Here is a 16,977-nt window from a genome sequence, read left to right on the forward strand (position 1 = left end):
GCACTTCCCAGTGGTCTAGAACTTATTTAAAGGTGCATAATCAAATGATGCAAAGGAAATCAGTTGATAATATGACAACCCCTTGGATAAATTGATAATTGTCGTTTTGTACTGCTACATCAAGCAAGCTGCAATATAAAATACCATTATTTGATGATTCATATATTACTCAAATCACAGCGTATGAAGAATACTGGCAAAGTGTAAGCTTTAAGCTTATGTCTACACTAATACAAAGAATGGACTCAGGTCCTTCACAACACGTGTGGTAGAGGGAAATTCATTCAAGAAACTTGACCTAGTCAACAGTACTCTGAATTTTCATCTAGGAGACAAGCATCCAACACTTCTAATCAAAGTTATTGGTGATATACAAATTTATCTTCCAAATGGTGAAATTATATTCATTTGTGATGTGTTATATATGCAAGAACTTGTGATCAATCTACTATCAATTCTACAATGTGCTGATTAGAAGATTCAGGTTCTCTTCAATGACACAAAGGTTATCTTGTTTTGAGAGATGGCACTGTTATTAATTAGCAATGATAGTGGCATAATCCGGTAGGTTCTTACTAAATTTACCTTACAGTACATCTTGAAGTGCAAAACAAAACTCCAGCAAAGAATTTATTGCTTAATGTTAAAGCAGAAAGGCTACAAAAAAGGTAAGACCTATACCTCCAACATGACATGATTGGGACCTGCAAAATAAGAGTTACAGTTTAAGACATATTTCTTGTTTGACAACTAAAAAGCGTAAAGTGCCATCTTTGTCCAACCCAAAATGCCTTCACACTTTTAGTAATGTCAAGAAGAATGTACAAAAAAATATATCTTTTGAAAACACAAAGGACTAGAGCTCAAGTTAGAGCAAATCCAAGGCTCTTTGACCCAGTAAAAAGAAAGAGATTACTACATACGTTCTGATGGCAAAATGGAGCCATTCAACTGTCTGCTCAGACCTACTGCATAGTCACACATGTCGATGAATTCCTACAAGATGCTCAATGTTACTTGTATATTCTCTCTCTAAGACATGCAAATTTAAAACAAGATAGTTATACAATATACCTGCACTTCACCAACACCTTCAGCAAGTATTTTCCCCATCTCTAATGAGATGAGCCTGCCAAGAAGTTGTAAGTTCAACCTTAGAGCATCTCCAATTTGCCTTACAATCTCACCCCGCTTTGGTGCAGGAGTCTGCCAAGGACAAAAGAATAAGAAGGGGTCAAGGCTGTTGATCGTCATAGAATGAATGTGTATTACGTTGTTATATAGGACTGTTAACCAAAAGGATAAGAAGCAAGAAAGAGCAGAACGTTTATAAATCAAAAGTTTTATGCCCTTCCACTTTTGTTCATCACAACTATGAATGTTTAGCAGCAGAGAATGTGAAAGGTATAATCAATCATGACTAACACAGCAGGGATGACTTAAGACTCTCACCAAAGATAGAAGAGGAAGCACAACCAGAAACAGGCTTTTTCATGTAGCTATCTTATGCACGATTGTGCATGTGTTTATCGCTCTATTTGGGAAAGGCTATAGGCTACCAAACCAGGCTATAACTGCAACTACAAGATGGAAAAGACTGCTCCGATGTGCTCTCCGAAGTTGGAGGTCAATGATAGAATAGAGGGGGGCAACCCACATTACATAAACCCAAAGTAGGGGTAGATGGTCCTAACAAGAGCGCCTATTGGCTAACTACAGGGGGGCCTTGCATAGCGGATCTGGTTGGTGGCCCTCAGGATTGTTGCTAGCATGAGCAGGGATTTCACGTGGGGACTTGGCTCACAAAGGGAGGCCACGCCTTTGCGATCGACCCTGTCACGCCGGCTTACAGGATACATGGACAGCAGGTTTCCCAGGTTGACATCCATGACGCAATTCAGCCCACCCGTTCACGCCCACCAGCTCTCCCGGAGGATGGTGTTTGGGAGACCGCCGTCTCTAGTAGGACGCGCTTCTGCCAAACATTGCCGGTAGAAGTTTTCTACACCCTTTCCACGAGGGGTATTCGTTGGGCATATAGACCACCAGTATGGTTGCTAGCTCATGTTTCAAACTCTCTATAGCGATGAGCAGTGAGATCCGGAAACGGATGGTTGTGATTGTAGTTAGCAACCAATTTCTTTGGCTCTGTGGTATTGTGACATGAAGTTGGGGGTAATAAAACTTCACGCACCTCTTAGCTTCCTACTGCTTTCAAACTTAGTGACAGAGATTTTATCAACGGCAAAGGGAAATTAAATAGAAGCTTTCATGCCAAGAGACCACACCACACTTTCCTCCCTTAGATGAGAATAAAGATGGTAACATCCCAAGTGATGTTGTACTCTAGGAAAGGATCAGCAGAGGCCATAATCTCCCCAAGATGGTATGTGCCAAAGAGAAGAGTGATACGTTGTTGAAAGAAGATCTTGCGACTCAATATGACATGAATTGATATATATCGAGGAGTTTGAAGCGCTGATTGGGTCGGATGGGTGGGTTCTGGGGAAACATTGCACCTCCTTCATAGATACCTCTACAACTAACTCAAAATACTCTGCAAACTGTCATCGGACACAAAGGCCTATAACTTCTAGTAGACACATGATATCAAAGATTCAAACACATGTAGAGATGCGCCTTGAAATGGGCTTCACTCTGATATATAGGTTTCATAAGAAACAAAGAAGCAATTGAAAAGTTATGGATGTTTTATTGGAAGGGGATAAAAAACTATCTGAAAAATAAAAAGTCACACACAAATACTCATAACTTTTCGATTTCATATCTAATAAAGAAACTGGAAACATAGGGTGATGCATCTTGAAGAGAGCTTCGCGTTGATATAAGTTTTGTCAAAATTGGAGCACCGAGCAAAAAGTTATGAGAAAAATACTGACAGGGGGTCAAACCGTCGTGAAAATTACCGACTCGTTCTACTGATGCTGACCTGGGAGAATGCTTCCTCCATGCTCAGACTTCATCAATGATCCAAGTCTCATAGAGGTCGCCTAGGGAGAAGGAAGAGCTCCCTTCGTGGCTCAAGAAATGGATAAACCGTGTATGCGCAATGAGCGGCCGAATAGACAGTACTTTTGAAGACTTTTTTTTTTTTTTCCAAAGAAGAGACTTCTATTAAGTAAGAAAGAAACCCGCTAGAGCAAGCTCTGTGCGGAAATACACCATGCTAAGCATGTAATAAATACACCTCAGAGGAATGAGGTAGAAAGAAACCAAGGCTGAGGCTAAAAATGCCATCTCAACCCTGTAGAAGTCTCAGCAAAGAAAGAAGAGTCTCTCCAATCTCTGAGAAAAGTAACTCTCCTGGAGGAGGCTGCTCGAGATGATCCTTGCATGGTAGCCCAAATGGCCATCAGAGTGTGTATCGTATCTATCCAAGTACTGGTACTTGGCCAAGATCTGAGAAGGGTGAACCTGAGAACCCTCCAAAGCCTCAGTGCACCTAGCTCTCCAAATGTACCATGCTGCAATGCTAGCTAGGATCTCCCATGGAGAGTCGACCGAGAAGTGAGCAGCCCTGAAAAGAGTGGCCGGAACATCCTCTAGAGAGCACGACTCCACAAGGTGTCGTCGGATGTGAAGAGCCCAAGAGGAGTCAAGTATCTCAAAAAATACCTGGGGCCCTGAAAGAGTAAGCCAAGCCACTGATCCCCAGGTCATATAGAAAGGTAGGCGAACAAAAGTACTGAAAAGTCTTGCAATCCCCACTTTTGAAGACTTTGGAAGAGAGAGCAATGAAAAATGAGGAGAGACACTTAAGAGAGAGAACCTGAAGTAAACTTCATTACCAATAGACTGAGACTCCACTCAAATGCAACTCAAAATACTACAAACACAAGCGAGAAGAAGAGGTTTCAAGAAGAGGGAGCGGGAGCTCCAAGACTACTCATAGAAAGAGAATGAACTAAAAAGATATGGAGTCAAGAGTCACATAAGAGGATATCTACAAGAGGGAGAGAGAAGGCTCATAAAAGAGGCTTGAGAAGACAGCAACATGAGGCTCAATAGTGGAAGAGATGTTGAACAAGGGAGAGGAGGGCTCCTTTTATAGAGATTTTGTCACCCTCCTTCACCCATTTACAATTGTTGCCTGTAAATTCCTTTCCCCATCAATCACATAAGCCCGTATGTCACCTTCCATGTCTTTTTGGCTACTCTTGACATGTGTCCCATCAAAAGATGCTCAAGACTCTTATAATATTGAGAAAGTCAAGAGTCTCCCTATGGAACCCTCTCTTTTCCAAATGTCCACATCTTCCTTATTCCACATAGGAATTTTAGAAGGATTCCTTTTGACTCCACACTCCCCCACATGCCTTCCACACACTCAACATATGATCTCTCTTACATTATTGGAACACATGGACATGAGACTCACTCTTTATATGACTCACTCTTCCTATTTTCTAAAATCCCCATAATACCCCATACACAAATAACTCTCACTCCATACCAAGGTATTTATGGTATTTACAATATCCATTCCACTCATCCTCTCAATCCCATACAATATCTTAGAAAATAGAAACAAGTCAGAGCCACTAGGCTATCACTTTTGATACTCACACTCTTATCAAACATAGAGAAAAGTAACACCAATGCCAAATAAAAGATATCAATTTTTGGCATCACAGTGGTCAACCATGTAATTCTGAACACCAGGGCTCTATAATTAGTGTAGCTGAATGTGGGAGTTCCATGTGGCTCAATCTCACATACTAGATGTATTTGAAATCTACAATTAGCATGCTGCCATTGCATTTATGAGGATTCTACCTCTGTCTTTCTCCTTGCTCTTGGTTGCAGGCTCGGCCCTTCTTGCTGCTTTCCTGAAGGAGGCTCGTTCCTCCCTTCAGGCTCCTTTTCCTCGCAGTCAAGCTCGGTCTTGGCCTTCTTCAATTTGAGCTCTTTGTCTTTTGTATCATTTGCCCAAATGGCAAATTGAGCTGCAACATCTTCTTTCTCGTCATAGATAGTTGTAGTAGCAAGTAGACACATTTGATCTGCCATGACCTGGGCAATGGCAAATGGCATTCTCTACATAGCAATTTTATATGCATAAACACCCCAAAGCAAAAAACGTGCACAGGGTAGTAGCACCCAGGCCATCGGATACAACAGTCATCTATGATGGGGGTATGGCAGACCATGCATTTCGGACCCTACTGCATAGCAGGATAGGCATGGACAAATATCGCTTTCATCAACCCAATCCTAAGCAAGGAGGCGACAGGACAGCTCAATAAAACACTTCAGCTCCACCTAGAAAGTGGGTAGACACCAAGGTTGATCAAAAGTACAAAAACTAAGGGCTATGCATCAAGTTGTGACAGTGCATATGAGTTTCTAAAGTGTCTTTCACAAAGAATAAGGGACGAAACCCGAAAAATCAGCAGCTGAGAAAGGGACAGCAACAGCACAGTAATGATAGATAGAGAAGAAGACTGGGTGAAAGTTGAGAAAGGGACAGCAAAGGCACAAGCAGTGATAGATGGAGAAGAAGACTCAGATGCAGCCCACTCTTTTCTCAAGGCATGGGGACATGTTCTGGGATAAAACCAGCTTTGTTGTTTCGACAAAAGATCTACCAACAATATTATTTCACTAGAGTTAGTGTCTTCTTTTGGATTGACACTTGATGTGCGAAAGGGAAAGATGTAGAAGGAGCCCTCTGAGATGGACCAAGCACTATGCTTATTCTGGTCGAGAGTAAGGGCTTTTTTCAAAAGAGAAACTCCTATTAAGTAAGACCAGGATTGGCTCTTGTGATCATATGAAATTACGCATAATCAGGCTTGAAATGAGAATGGTGCAGCCAGTCACATGTCTTAAAAGGCCATGAGGGTCCTTCAGGTGTGTGTTAAAGGAACAATCCTCGATGGTCCCACTCGCTCATGAAAGAAGCTCTTCTAGCTTGAGCAGCATGGGAACAACCCTGCATCCTGCTTTCAGTGGCCATGAATTGTGAATAATGCCATGCCAAATGATGCAAAGTTGTAGGTCCGAGTGTCTTGTATGGCCTCCATTACATCTAGAGCTCCAAATCTGCCAAGCTGTGAGAGTAGCAATAATGTCCCAAGTCTCTAGAGGAAGAGTGTGGTCCGAAGATGGAAAGAGGCTCCAAATCCAAACAAATGCTATAGGGGATCCATCTCCAAATCAAAAGTTGTTTGTCTATATCTACTCCCTCAAAACACATGTGGTCCTAATTGTGTGAGCCAGGCAATGGATCCCCACGTAATGAGCATATCACCTCTTTGATCCTACCAAGCATGTTGGAAGCCTCTCCGCAATCCCATAAACAGTTCTAGATTCAACTGAAAGCATCCCGGACAGGAGGGATTTGCTCCAAGGACCTCCCAACCAAAGGTTCACTAAATAAACCACCATACTGAAATAACCAAAAACACTTCCTCTTGTGGAATCTCCAAAGGTGTGTCCAAAAGTAGGTCTGGAGGGGAGGGGTGATGTCGTCTCTTCGAATGTGTTCTCCTAGCGATCGCCTAGCATTCTTGTCCATTAAGCTAGAGAAAGGTAGGGTCCTCCACAGAGATTTTGCACGAATCCATGTCCACCTCCTAGATCCCATGGTAGATGCTTAAGGGGGAAGCCACTATACAACTCGCCATGGGTTATCAATGACCAAAAGCATGGGGATCTATGTAATAGCGGAAACCTTGATGGTGTCCACAATACCTAGAAGATAGCTTTGGACATTTACCCATTTTTAGGGTTTTTGAAGATTCTAGCACTTTAAGATATACTCTCTTTTTTTCAGTTCCAACTTTCTACAACTGCATAGCTGCTTGCTTTTGATTGAACCCTTTAATGCTATCCATGGCTAGCTTAATCCTATATCTTTTTTTCAAGTCCAACTACAATTGAAGCTCTAGATTGAAATCTAGACGTCATCATGAACGGCTTAAAACCTATTGTTGAATGTTTGAGATTATTCTGATGCACAGGCTAAACTGTTCAGCATATCCACCGATGCTATATGGTTGTTAAGGACCTCAAACTCCTGTTTGAAGGGACTCATCAAAAACAGGTCTGTCCACATATTAGTTGACAATGGTAGCACTCATAACTTCATTAACTAGTCCATCCAAGCTGTGAGGCTGCATCCCACTATCATGGATATGGGATTAAAGTGGAGGTGGCTACTGGTCAGCACTCCTATAGCCAGCAACGTTGCCCAGTCACTAGGATGTGACTGGATGAAATCATTAAGGGAGTTCTCCTCGGACCTGAACAAGATGCTAATGACATTCATTCATGATAGTAAGCCTATTACATTGGCTGGCTTCACTTCTCCTAAGTTATAGCTCGCATATTTGCAAGAAGACTAGCTAAGGATCTTAAAAGTGTTTGAGGCATCTATGCTTTACATCTAGCCAAAACACAAGATAGAAATGGGCTGGAAATTGAGGATAGGGAAATGCAGTAGTTACTTAAGCAGTTCTCAGATGTATTTGCTGATCTGCCCCAACATCTTTCACCCAAGAGAGATATTGACCACTCTATTGTGCTGGAACCAGAGTCCAAACCTGTGAACAAAGTACCTCATAAGCTCTCCAGGACGGAGAGGGAGGAAGTGGCAAAGGAAGTCAAGGAAGAAATTTCATTACCCACAGTCAATCCCCTTTTCCTTCCCATACTGTTGGTGAAGAAGAAGGAAGGCTTCTATAGAATGTGTATTTACCATAGGGACTTGAATAAGATCACTATCAAGAACCACTTTCCTATTCCCAGGATTGATGACCTCTTGGATGAGCTGAAGGCGGCTAAGCTTTTCACAAAGATCAATCTCAGATCAGGGTATATCAGATGAGAATGAAGGATAAAGATGAGCCCAAAACTGCTTTCAGGACTGCAAGGCTCCTGCAACTTTCCAAGCCCTTGTGGAAAGCCCTTGTGAACAAGAACCTACAGCCTTCTTCTCTACAATTCTGTTCTGGTATTTTTTGATGAGCATGTACTGCATGTAAGGCAGGTTTTGGAAGTGTTGAGGGCACACCAATTACTTGCCAAGGCCAGCAAGTGTACCTTCATGGCAGATGAAGTCGAGTATCTAGGCCATTTGGTAAGCAGCCAGGGAAATAAGGCCAGATCCCAATAAAGTGAAGTGTGTAAAGGATTGCCCCACACCCACCAATACTACACAGCTAAGGGGATTCCTTGAACTAGCATCCTTTTACAAGAGGTTCATTGAAAATTTTGCAGAAATTGCTGCAACTCTTACTGACCAGCTTAAAAAAGAGGACTTCTTTTGGACAGCCCTTGCAGAGACAAGCTTCCAGGAACCTAAGGATGCCCTAACATGAGCACCTATGTCACAATTTGTGATGTATTCCTTTCTCTATATCTTAGACTTATGGATGGTTTGATGAATGGACATCCAAGGGTTCATTAAACCCACGTTTTAATTTTTTGGTAACCACCACCCAGCAATAGGCGCACGAATCAAAACGCGAATTCCTGAAATATGTTTCACCTTTTTCTGCCGTACGTGATTGCGCCATATCCTTGCAGCAAGCCGTGCCCTTCGTAGGCCTCCATCTTGCGTAGTTCTTGATTGCCTGCATCAGCCGGCTCTTTTGCATACCTGCCTACAAGACCTTTTGATCGAACAGATCCCCTTTGCAGCCTCTATCGTCATCTTGCTGCCCAGATTTCTGCAAACAAGGCGTAGGTGCCAGAAATTCGCCATCTTCTTCTACTGCGAATCACTTCAACCAGTCCCTCTTTTTCCAAGATCTCGCCTCTATCAACAGATCGAGCCCCAACTAGTTGATCGTGCTATCGCTGGCAACATATTTCTGCCCACAACCGGACTATTTGCTCGCTGAATCGCCTCCCTCTACAGAAAACCCTAATTTCAAAATTTGAAGCCTGACTAATGTCTTCTACCAACTCGACATCAGGACCTCCTTCAACTCGCAATTGATGCTGTACTTTTTCCGGCCCGAAGCCCACCGCTGGTACACGCTTTTCAGCACAGTCCGGGCAGTTCTAATCTATGCCAGGTGGATTCTTTCCATTCTATTTCTAAGGATTCTCTTTCATATTGTTATTTGACGCTCATTATCAAATTACAGCAAATGAAAGCCTCCTCCTTAAAACATGGAAACCCCTGGTAATTCCCCAATCCCTTCAAGGACACCTCAGGCATCATCTATCACACAATATCGTGTTCCGATTGCACAACCAGCCCATTTCGGAGCTTTTGCATCGTGGGTCTTCTATGTCACGTGCCCTTCCAGTGACTTGGACCACATCCTATACCTTCTCCGTGAGGCACCTCAATTACATTACTTCCTCAGCACAATCCAAGTTGTGTTTCACGAGACACGTAGATACCCAGAACCCGATATTCCTCACGAGTTTGCTGTCCTTATTTGGAGAGACTTTTACCCCTCAGCTTCAGCATCTCCAGGGTACTCTCCACCTCTTTCAGCTCCCAGATATCCTCCTGCACAGGTTGTACCTTCCCCAAGACAGTATTTACACTCTGAAGGCACTCCTTCTCCTGGATATCCTCCACTCCCAACAGCAGCTCCGTATCCCTTCTCAGATCCATGGACTCTGCTACCTACTCCTGTACTCTCACGAGCAGTAACACCCACTTCGGCATCACCAGTGTTACCTCAGACAGGACCTCCTTTACCAGATTTCCACGGGTGGTTCCATCTTGCCTCGCATGCCTCCTCCAATATGAGCAACCTCAAGGAGCAGCCTGGATCTTCTTCCAGGAATGGTACAAACTAGAGCGCAGGTTCGTGCTTTTCTCATAGGGATCTCAGATATGTCACAACACTCGCGTGCAACCTCTCCAGAGATCAACGACTCAAGTCCAAAAAAGACCCCTGAAGTCAACTTACAAGGCAAAGCACTACTTCAACTTCAAATTTCCCAGCTTCAGGACAGCATCTCCGACTTGGTCCAGAAAGTCCAACAACTCCAAGATTCTCGCAGTACCACATACAGAGGATGAGGTGACGCCACCGGACGACCATGTGGACTCATTCCCACCTGAGGTAGAAAACACTTATCTCAGTGCCCTCTACCGTTTACTCCAAGCTTCCAAAACTAAAAGACTTGACATTAAACTTCCGGAAGCCTACACTGGTCAACGAAATCGCCGAACAGTTGACCAATGGCTCGCAAAACTGCGCATGTACTTTGATACTGTTGACCTCACTGAAGGCAAAAAGATTGCCTTGGTAGCCTCCCTCCTCAAGGATACAGCTTTGCTATTGTGGCAACGACGCTTAAAGGACAGCAAAAGTGTGTTATTTTGGGAACGTTTTGAACACGTGCTCCGTAAGCAGTTCATACCTACGATTGCGGACTTCCAAGCACGTTCAAAACTCAGACAATTGGAGCAAACAAGCCCCCTGTCTTCCTACATCTCTCAGTTCACCACATTGGTGCTGGAGATTGATGGTTTAACTTATGATGATTGCCTTCATGCTTTCATCTCAGGCCTAAACCCCTCGTTACGCATTGATGTCCTCAAAGCAAACATCACCACCACAGCTGGCCCTATTGCTTACGCACAGCGCATTACAGATTTCCAAAACACAGGGAAGCAGAGTGCTAATAGAGCACAAAACTCTACTATGGCCAAAGCTGCTCGCCCTCAAGATAACCCCAAGTTAAGAAAAAACTCGGGTAATCAAGGTCAGCGACAGTCTCAAGATCCCCACAAGTCTCAGAAATCATATGCTCGATTCCAACAGAAGCACTCCTCCAAGGATCGCGCCTCTTCTTCTTCACAAAGTCATCACCGTCATCCCCAACATAAAGGTGCGGCCACTGACAAGAAGAACAACTCCAGCACAAAAGGACTTTGTACCATCTGTACAGGCGACCATAGATGGTTCAATTGTCCCAAGCGACCAAAGCGAAATTCCAATATGGAACCTAGCACTTCCCAAACAGAAGATGCTACCCCAGCACAAGACAAGAAAGGCAAAGCTGTTCGAATGGCAAATACCATCCACATGAGCCTTGCCAGCAACCCCAAACCTTCCCTGGCCACTCAAGTACTTCGTGTCCAAGGATCGATTCGTGGAACAATGGTCACTATCCTCATCGACAGTGGCTGCTCTCATAACTTCCTAGCTAGTTCTATGGTCAACAAACTTCGGTTGACCACCAGTCCTAGTCCCATGGACTATCAAATTGAACTCGCAAATGGAACTGCCTTCTTGTGCAACACCAGGATCAAAAACTTGTCTTTTCGCATCCAACATTATACGGACAAGTTGAACTTCAACATCATGCCTCTTTCTCGATACGATGTCATACTTGGACAACAGTGGCTCTACGACTATGATCCATCGATCAGCTTTCGCAGCCATACTATCCAGTTTGTCCACCAGGGAAAACTTATTGAGCTAAATGGTTCTAGGGACTCTCCTTCAACCCCAGTTGCCTCTGCCCTACAAGTAAAGAAGTGGGTTCGTAAACGTCAAGTAAAGACTTCACTTCTGTTGGTTACGACAGTAGAGGAGACACCAACAAAGGATCCTCCTGAATACCTCAACTAACCTTTTTTCCAGCCCTACCTGGATATTTTTCCACAGGAATTGCCAAAGCAGTTACCACCTCGACGACCAGTGGATCACCCAATCGAACTTATTCCCGGCAGTAATCCACCGTCAAAACCTCCTTATCGGGTTTCTTACACTCAAAATGAAGAAATCCAAAGACAGGTGACCGAACTACTCAACAAAGGTCACATTCGGCCCAGTCGCAACCCTTTCGGATCTCCTGTACTACTTGTGGAAAAAAAGAATAAGTCAATGCGTCTCTGCATCGACTACAGAGCTCTCAACAAGCTCACTATCAAAAACAAGTATCCATTGCCTCGCATCGATGACCTCTTCGATCAACTTCTACACGCAACACAATTCTCAAAGCTTGATCTTCGTTCAAGTTATCATCAAATTCGCATACGAGAAGGCGATGAGTACAAGACAACTTTTCGAACAAAGTATGGACACTATGAATGTTTGGTCATGCCTTTTGGGTTAAACAATGCCCCGGCCATATTCATGACACTAATGAACAACATCTTCAGGCCTTTCCTCGATAAGTTCGTCATCGTTTATCTCAATGACATCCTCGTTTTCAGCAGATCCCTACATGAGCACAAACAACATCTTCACCAAGTTTTTGAAGTTCTCCGCGCAAATTCTCTCTACATTAATGTTGAGAAGAGTGAGTTCTTCAAGACCCAACTCGAATATTTGGGACATGTTATTTCAACTCAAGTCATCTTTATGGATCCCAAGAAGAGGGGAAGACAAAGGAAGAAGGGAAAGATCCCAAGACATTGTGATAAGTCAAGTAGAAATAGATCCAAATAGAGGTTCGCCTTCTGGGACGAGGTTTTTTCCAGGTTGTTTTTGACACTCCAGAGGCTGCGAGCACTGTGCTCAAGGCCGAGTTTTTACACCTGGGACACAGGAAGATCTTCTTTGGAGCCTTTCACCTTGGTTTCGACCCAGTTGAGGCAGATAAGAAATTCTTCTCGCTCTTCATCAGGTTCCCCGGGCTTCCCCAGGTTTACCATCGACTTCTTTCTGTTATTGGGGAGCATTTTGGCGCAGTTGCTGAGATCCCACCCCTCCCTGGGTTGCCATTGACTGCAGCAGAGGCAACCAAGGCTGATGGGGTTCCTAGAGTTAGGGTCCTTTGCAAGGATCCTAACCTCGAGATGGACCACGTCATGATACAGCGCCCGGATGGTTCCTTTTTTCGCCAGAGAGTGGAGATTTCAGGCAGGCAGGACCAGTGCAGGATTTGCACGACCTCGGGACACTTTGCCAGGGATTGTCCCAAGAAGAAGAAAAGGCCTAAGAAGGCCTCTGGTACAGCTACCGCCTCAGGGCATCGACAGGGGACAGGGGGGGGATTAGACCCGGCACTTGCCCCTCGACCTCGACAGAGGGGTGGTACAGGTCCAGCTCCTGCTCCTCATTCTTCACGTGGCGGTCCTGCTCAGTCAGGTGGTGGTACAGGTCCAGTACCTATTCCTCGGCCTCGTCAGGGGGGTGGTACAGGTCCTGCTCCTCGACCCCCACCTCCCTCAGGCACACGCGACGCTTTACAGTGGGTTCCAGTACGTGTGCAGGTCCCTCCTTCAGTTCACGAGGGTACCTTAGTAGACTCTGCTTCACCTCGAGCTGTCCTTCCTGTCTCACCTTGCACAGTCCGAGACGCTGAAGCTTCGACCTCCTCCCCAGTTGCAGCTTCTTCCTTAGATCCAGCACTACCAGATGTTCCTCTTGAGGACGGAGAGATTTCCGCGGCTGGGCAGACACCGGGTAGAGAGCCTCACTCCCTCCCTTGGACAGGGGGAAGGGGATAGCTTACACTGTTGATCCTCTTTCCTCACAAGGGATCCTTCGTACTCCGGTGTCTGGATTGCTCCACAGGAACTCGTTTTCAGCCTTGGCAGAGAGTTCAGATTTCCCAGAGGAGGAGTTTGTGCCCGCTACTTTTGGGGAGCCAGTGGTTGGATTTCCTATTGACAGGGCTTCTTCTTCAGGTGCCAGGATTCTTTCCCCTATTGACTTTCCTCCACTGGGTTCCTTCCCTCCTTCCAGGAGGTCTTCCCCTGTTGAGGGGTTTGTTTCCGCCACTAGGTCGGGTAAGGTGTTCCACTCTACATCCTCCCGTCGATGAGGATTATCAGTTGGAACATACAGGGCCTAGGTGGCGTCCCACATCGCCGCCGCAGACAGCTGATCCGGGATCAGCTTCATCCAGGTGTTACTGGGGGTCCCATTGATATATTATTTATTCAAGAGCACAAGCTGGATTATAGAGATTGTGCCAAGTCAGGCAAGTTGCTTTCAGGACATACTTTTTGGTCGCCTGCATTGGGCACTAGGGGAGGCACTTCTATTTCAGTTTCGCAGTCGGTTCTCCCCTTAGTTGTTGGGCACGGAGTCATTATCCCCTCTAGAGCTCAGTGGATTATTCTTTTGATTGGAGGGCGTAAGGTTGGCTTCCTCAACCTATATGCCTCCAACATTAGAGCGGAACGTGTCCTTATGTGGAAGACTTTGCTCTCCTGGGCCCCCATTGTGGATTCTTGGGTGATTGGAGGTGACTTTAACATGGTCGAGTTACCTTCAGACAAAAAAGGGGGTAGAGAAGGCGGACTTCACTCTTTGGAGAGAGCAGCTTGGGATGCCTTCCTTTTCCATTTCTGTGGCAGAGATACTTGGTGTGATGATGCCTTTCTTATTCAGCCACAGTCCCTCCTGTTCTCTTGGTCGAACAGGAGGCAACAGATGCCTATTCATGCACGCATTGACAGATTTTATGTAGATGACTGGGCACTAGACAGAGGTGGATCGGTATGCATTGCTGCGGGGGTTTCCACCTCAGACCATTTCCCTGTTGTTCTGACTATCTCAGAGCCTCACTTGAGAGGCCGATCTGCCAGCATCAGGATCCCAGATGCCTTTTACACAGAGGAGGACCTTACAGAGGCAGCCCTACGGGTATGGTTTGCTCATGTCCAGGGAGGGCAGCCACATCCTTCACATTTAGCCGCTGCCCTCTCTGGTATTAGTGACTTTTACTGCTTAGTTGCTTCTACCAGGAGACGAGATATTCTCAGACGTGAGATTGGTGTTCGCCAGCAGTTAGCAGCTTTGCAGAGGGAAGAGCAGAAACGGCCTTCAGATGCTTGGATTCAGGAGCGCCTTGCTGCAGCGAGGGCTCATTTGCAGTTATTGCTTGATCAGAGAGCAGAGTATGCCTTTCATGCACGGGAGTCCTTCTGGATTCAGATGGGTGGTAGAGTCAATAAACACTTCTTCTCTACTCTTGGCCCTAGACATAGTAGAGAGAGAGACAGAGCCAGATGACGTCTTACGCATAGCTTTAGATTTCTATGCCACCCTCCTTACTGCTGATCCTGAGACACACGATATAGAGGATGCTAGACAGGCTATTTGGCAGAGTATCCCAGTGTTGGTGAATCCAGATATGCATGTTCTACTTGACGCACCTTTCACCAACACAGAGTTCAGGACTGCACTTTCAGCCCTTCACAAGGGCAAGTGCCCAGGTTTAGATGGCCTCACCCCGTCTTTTTTCATTGCATTTTGGGATATGATTGGAGACTATATTACTTCAGCCATGCAGGCCATTTGGTACTCTGGCGAGATGCCTGAATCGCTTACAGAGGGCCTCATCCACCTTATCCCAAAAGGAGGTAGCAGAAATTTATTGTCCCAGTGGAGGCCTATCACACTTCTGGGGACTTGTTACAAGATCTGGGCCAAGGCTATCAGCCTCCGATTGCAGCCACTTCTCCCTGATCTTATCCACGACACTCAGACGGGATTTGTGCATGGCAGAAGTATTTTTGATAACATTTTTTCTTTCTGGGAAGCTTCAGAGTGGGCCATGCAGAGTGGCCAGAATCTTGCCATTCTACTATTGGATTTTGAAAAAGCTTATGACAGAGTAGATTGGAGTTTTTTGGAGGGCACCCTTCTACGCTTTGGATTCACTGATGTTTGGATCAGAGGTGTTTCCTCTTTGTACAGATCAGCCCATAGCCAGGTACTTATTGGTGGGGTAAGGGGTGAGAGATTTCAGATTTCGAGATCAGTCCGTCAGGGATGCCCCCTTGCTCCTTTCCTTTTTTTATTCGTGGCTGAAGCTATGAGCATCTATGTTAGATCTCAAGCTGACATCTTTGGGCTGAGACTTCCTATCAGAAGAGAAGAGAAGCTGCTTGACAGTGAGTTGGCTGATGACACAGCGATTTATTTGGATGCCTCTCCACAGACATTGACTTCTTTCAGGACAGCATTGGATTTATTTTGCTTGGCGGCAGGGGCGCAGATAAATTGGCATAAATCCAATGGCTTTTGGATCAGTGATGAGGACACTCCAGTTTGGGGACTTGACATAGGGTTCACTTGGGTTCAGAGGGGTGTGCCTATCAGGTATTTGGGCTGCCAGGTCGGCTTGGGTATTTCTACCACGCAGCAGTTTGCTCCCGTGTTGGAGAGCATCAGAAGGAAGCTTCTCTTTTGGAGCTCAGCCAAGCTGGATCTTGCCTCTAGAGTTGTGGTGGTCAACCAGGTCCTCTTGGCCACGGCCTGGTTTATTTGTTCATGTTGGTGCCGTTCTAGGGACTGCATCATTCAGCTCAGAAGACCGATCAGGAACTTTCTCTGGAGTGGGCTTGATGGCACAGCAGCAGATGCCTTAGCCAGAGTGGCTTGGGAGACCCTCATCCTCCCTACACAGGATGGGGGTCTCAATATTATTGATCCAGATTTACAGTGCAGAGCCTTACTTTGCAAGATAGTGGTGCGAGGACTTATGCCAGGACAGGAACCGTGGAAGGACTTTCTTATCAGCAGCATACAGAGGTGCACACCTTCCTCAGGAGGAGACTGGATGAGCAGTGTTAGATGGATTTTCACCTCAGCACACCTCAGATCACCTTCATCCCCTCTCATGGTTGCCATTCTGAAAGCTTGGGCTAGTTTCAGAAGCTCTCTTCGGAGGATTCCTCCTTCCTCCCGGGAAGAGATTGATAGGCAGCCCATCATGTGGAACGACAGTATTTTAGATGATCGTGGCAGACCACTGGGTGCCTCACTCTACATGCAGTGGGCCAGGTGGGAGAGGGGACCTGCTTCTTCTTTGGGATCTTGGAAAGCCTTCCGTAGGCTTCCAGAGGAAACCAAGTCAAGGTTGACAGGACATCTCAGAGGGAGTGCAGGGAGGATCTTGCAGATTGAGTCAGCCCTTCCAGAGGCTTGGATAGACACAGATGATATGCCTCTCACTACCTCCACTTGGGCAGGTACTTTCTCGAGAGGCGGGGTTCCACTTCAGGTCTTAGCCTTCCGAGGTGCACAGGAGGATGCTTTGGTTTTCAGTGTCCAGGATGGTGGCAGATTG

General features: G+C 45.5%; 1 protein-coding gene across 1 annotated transcript in view; it reads right to left on the minus strand.

Moving 5' to 3' along the window:
* ALDH7B4 (aldehyde dehydrogenase 7B4) overlaps positions 1 to 16,977 on the minus strand; it is a 47,850-nt gene that overhangs the window by 17,632 nt on the left and 13,241 nt on the right. Inside the window, exons 4-6 of the mRNA XM_087371787.1 lie at positions 1,075 to 1,206; positions 924 to 996; positions 682 to 704 (exon numbers count right to left, since the gene is read on the minus strand). Coding sequence (XP_087227913.1) covers positions 682 to 704; positions 924 to 996; positions 1,075 to 1,206 — 228 coding nt within the window. The remainder of the gene's footprint in view (positions 1 to 681; positions 705 to 923; positions 997 to 1,074; positions 1,207 to 16,977) is intronic.

Source organism: Dipteris shenzhenensis, chromosome 33 (assembly GCF_047967505.1).
Source record: "Dipteris shenzhenensis isolate YYH24624 ecotype China chromosome 33, Dip_SZ_1.0, whole genome shotgun sequence".
NCBI classification, from domain to species: domain Eukaryota; kingdom Viridiplantae; phylum Streptophyta; class Polypodiopsida; order Gleicheniales; family Dipteridaceae; genus Dipteris; species Dipteris shenzhenensis.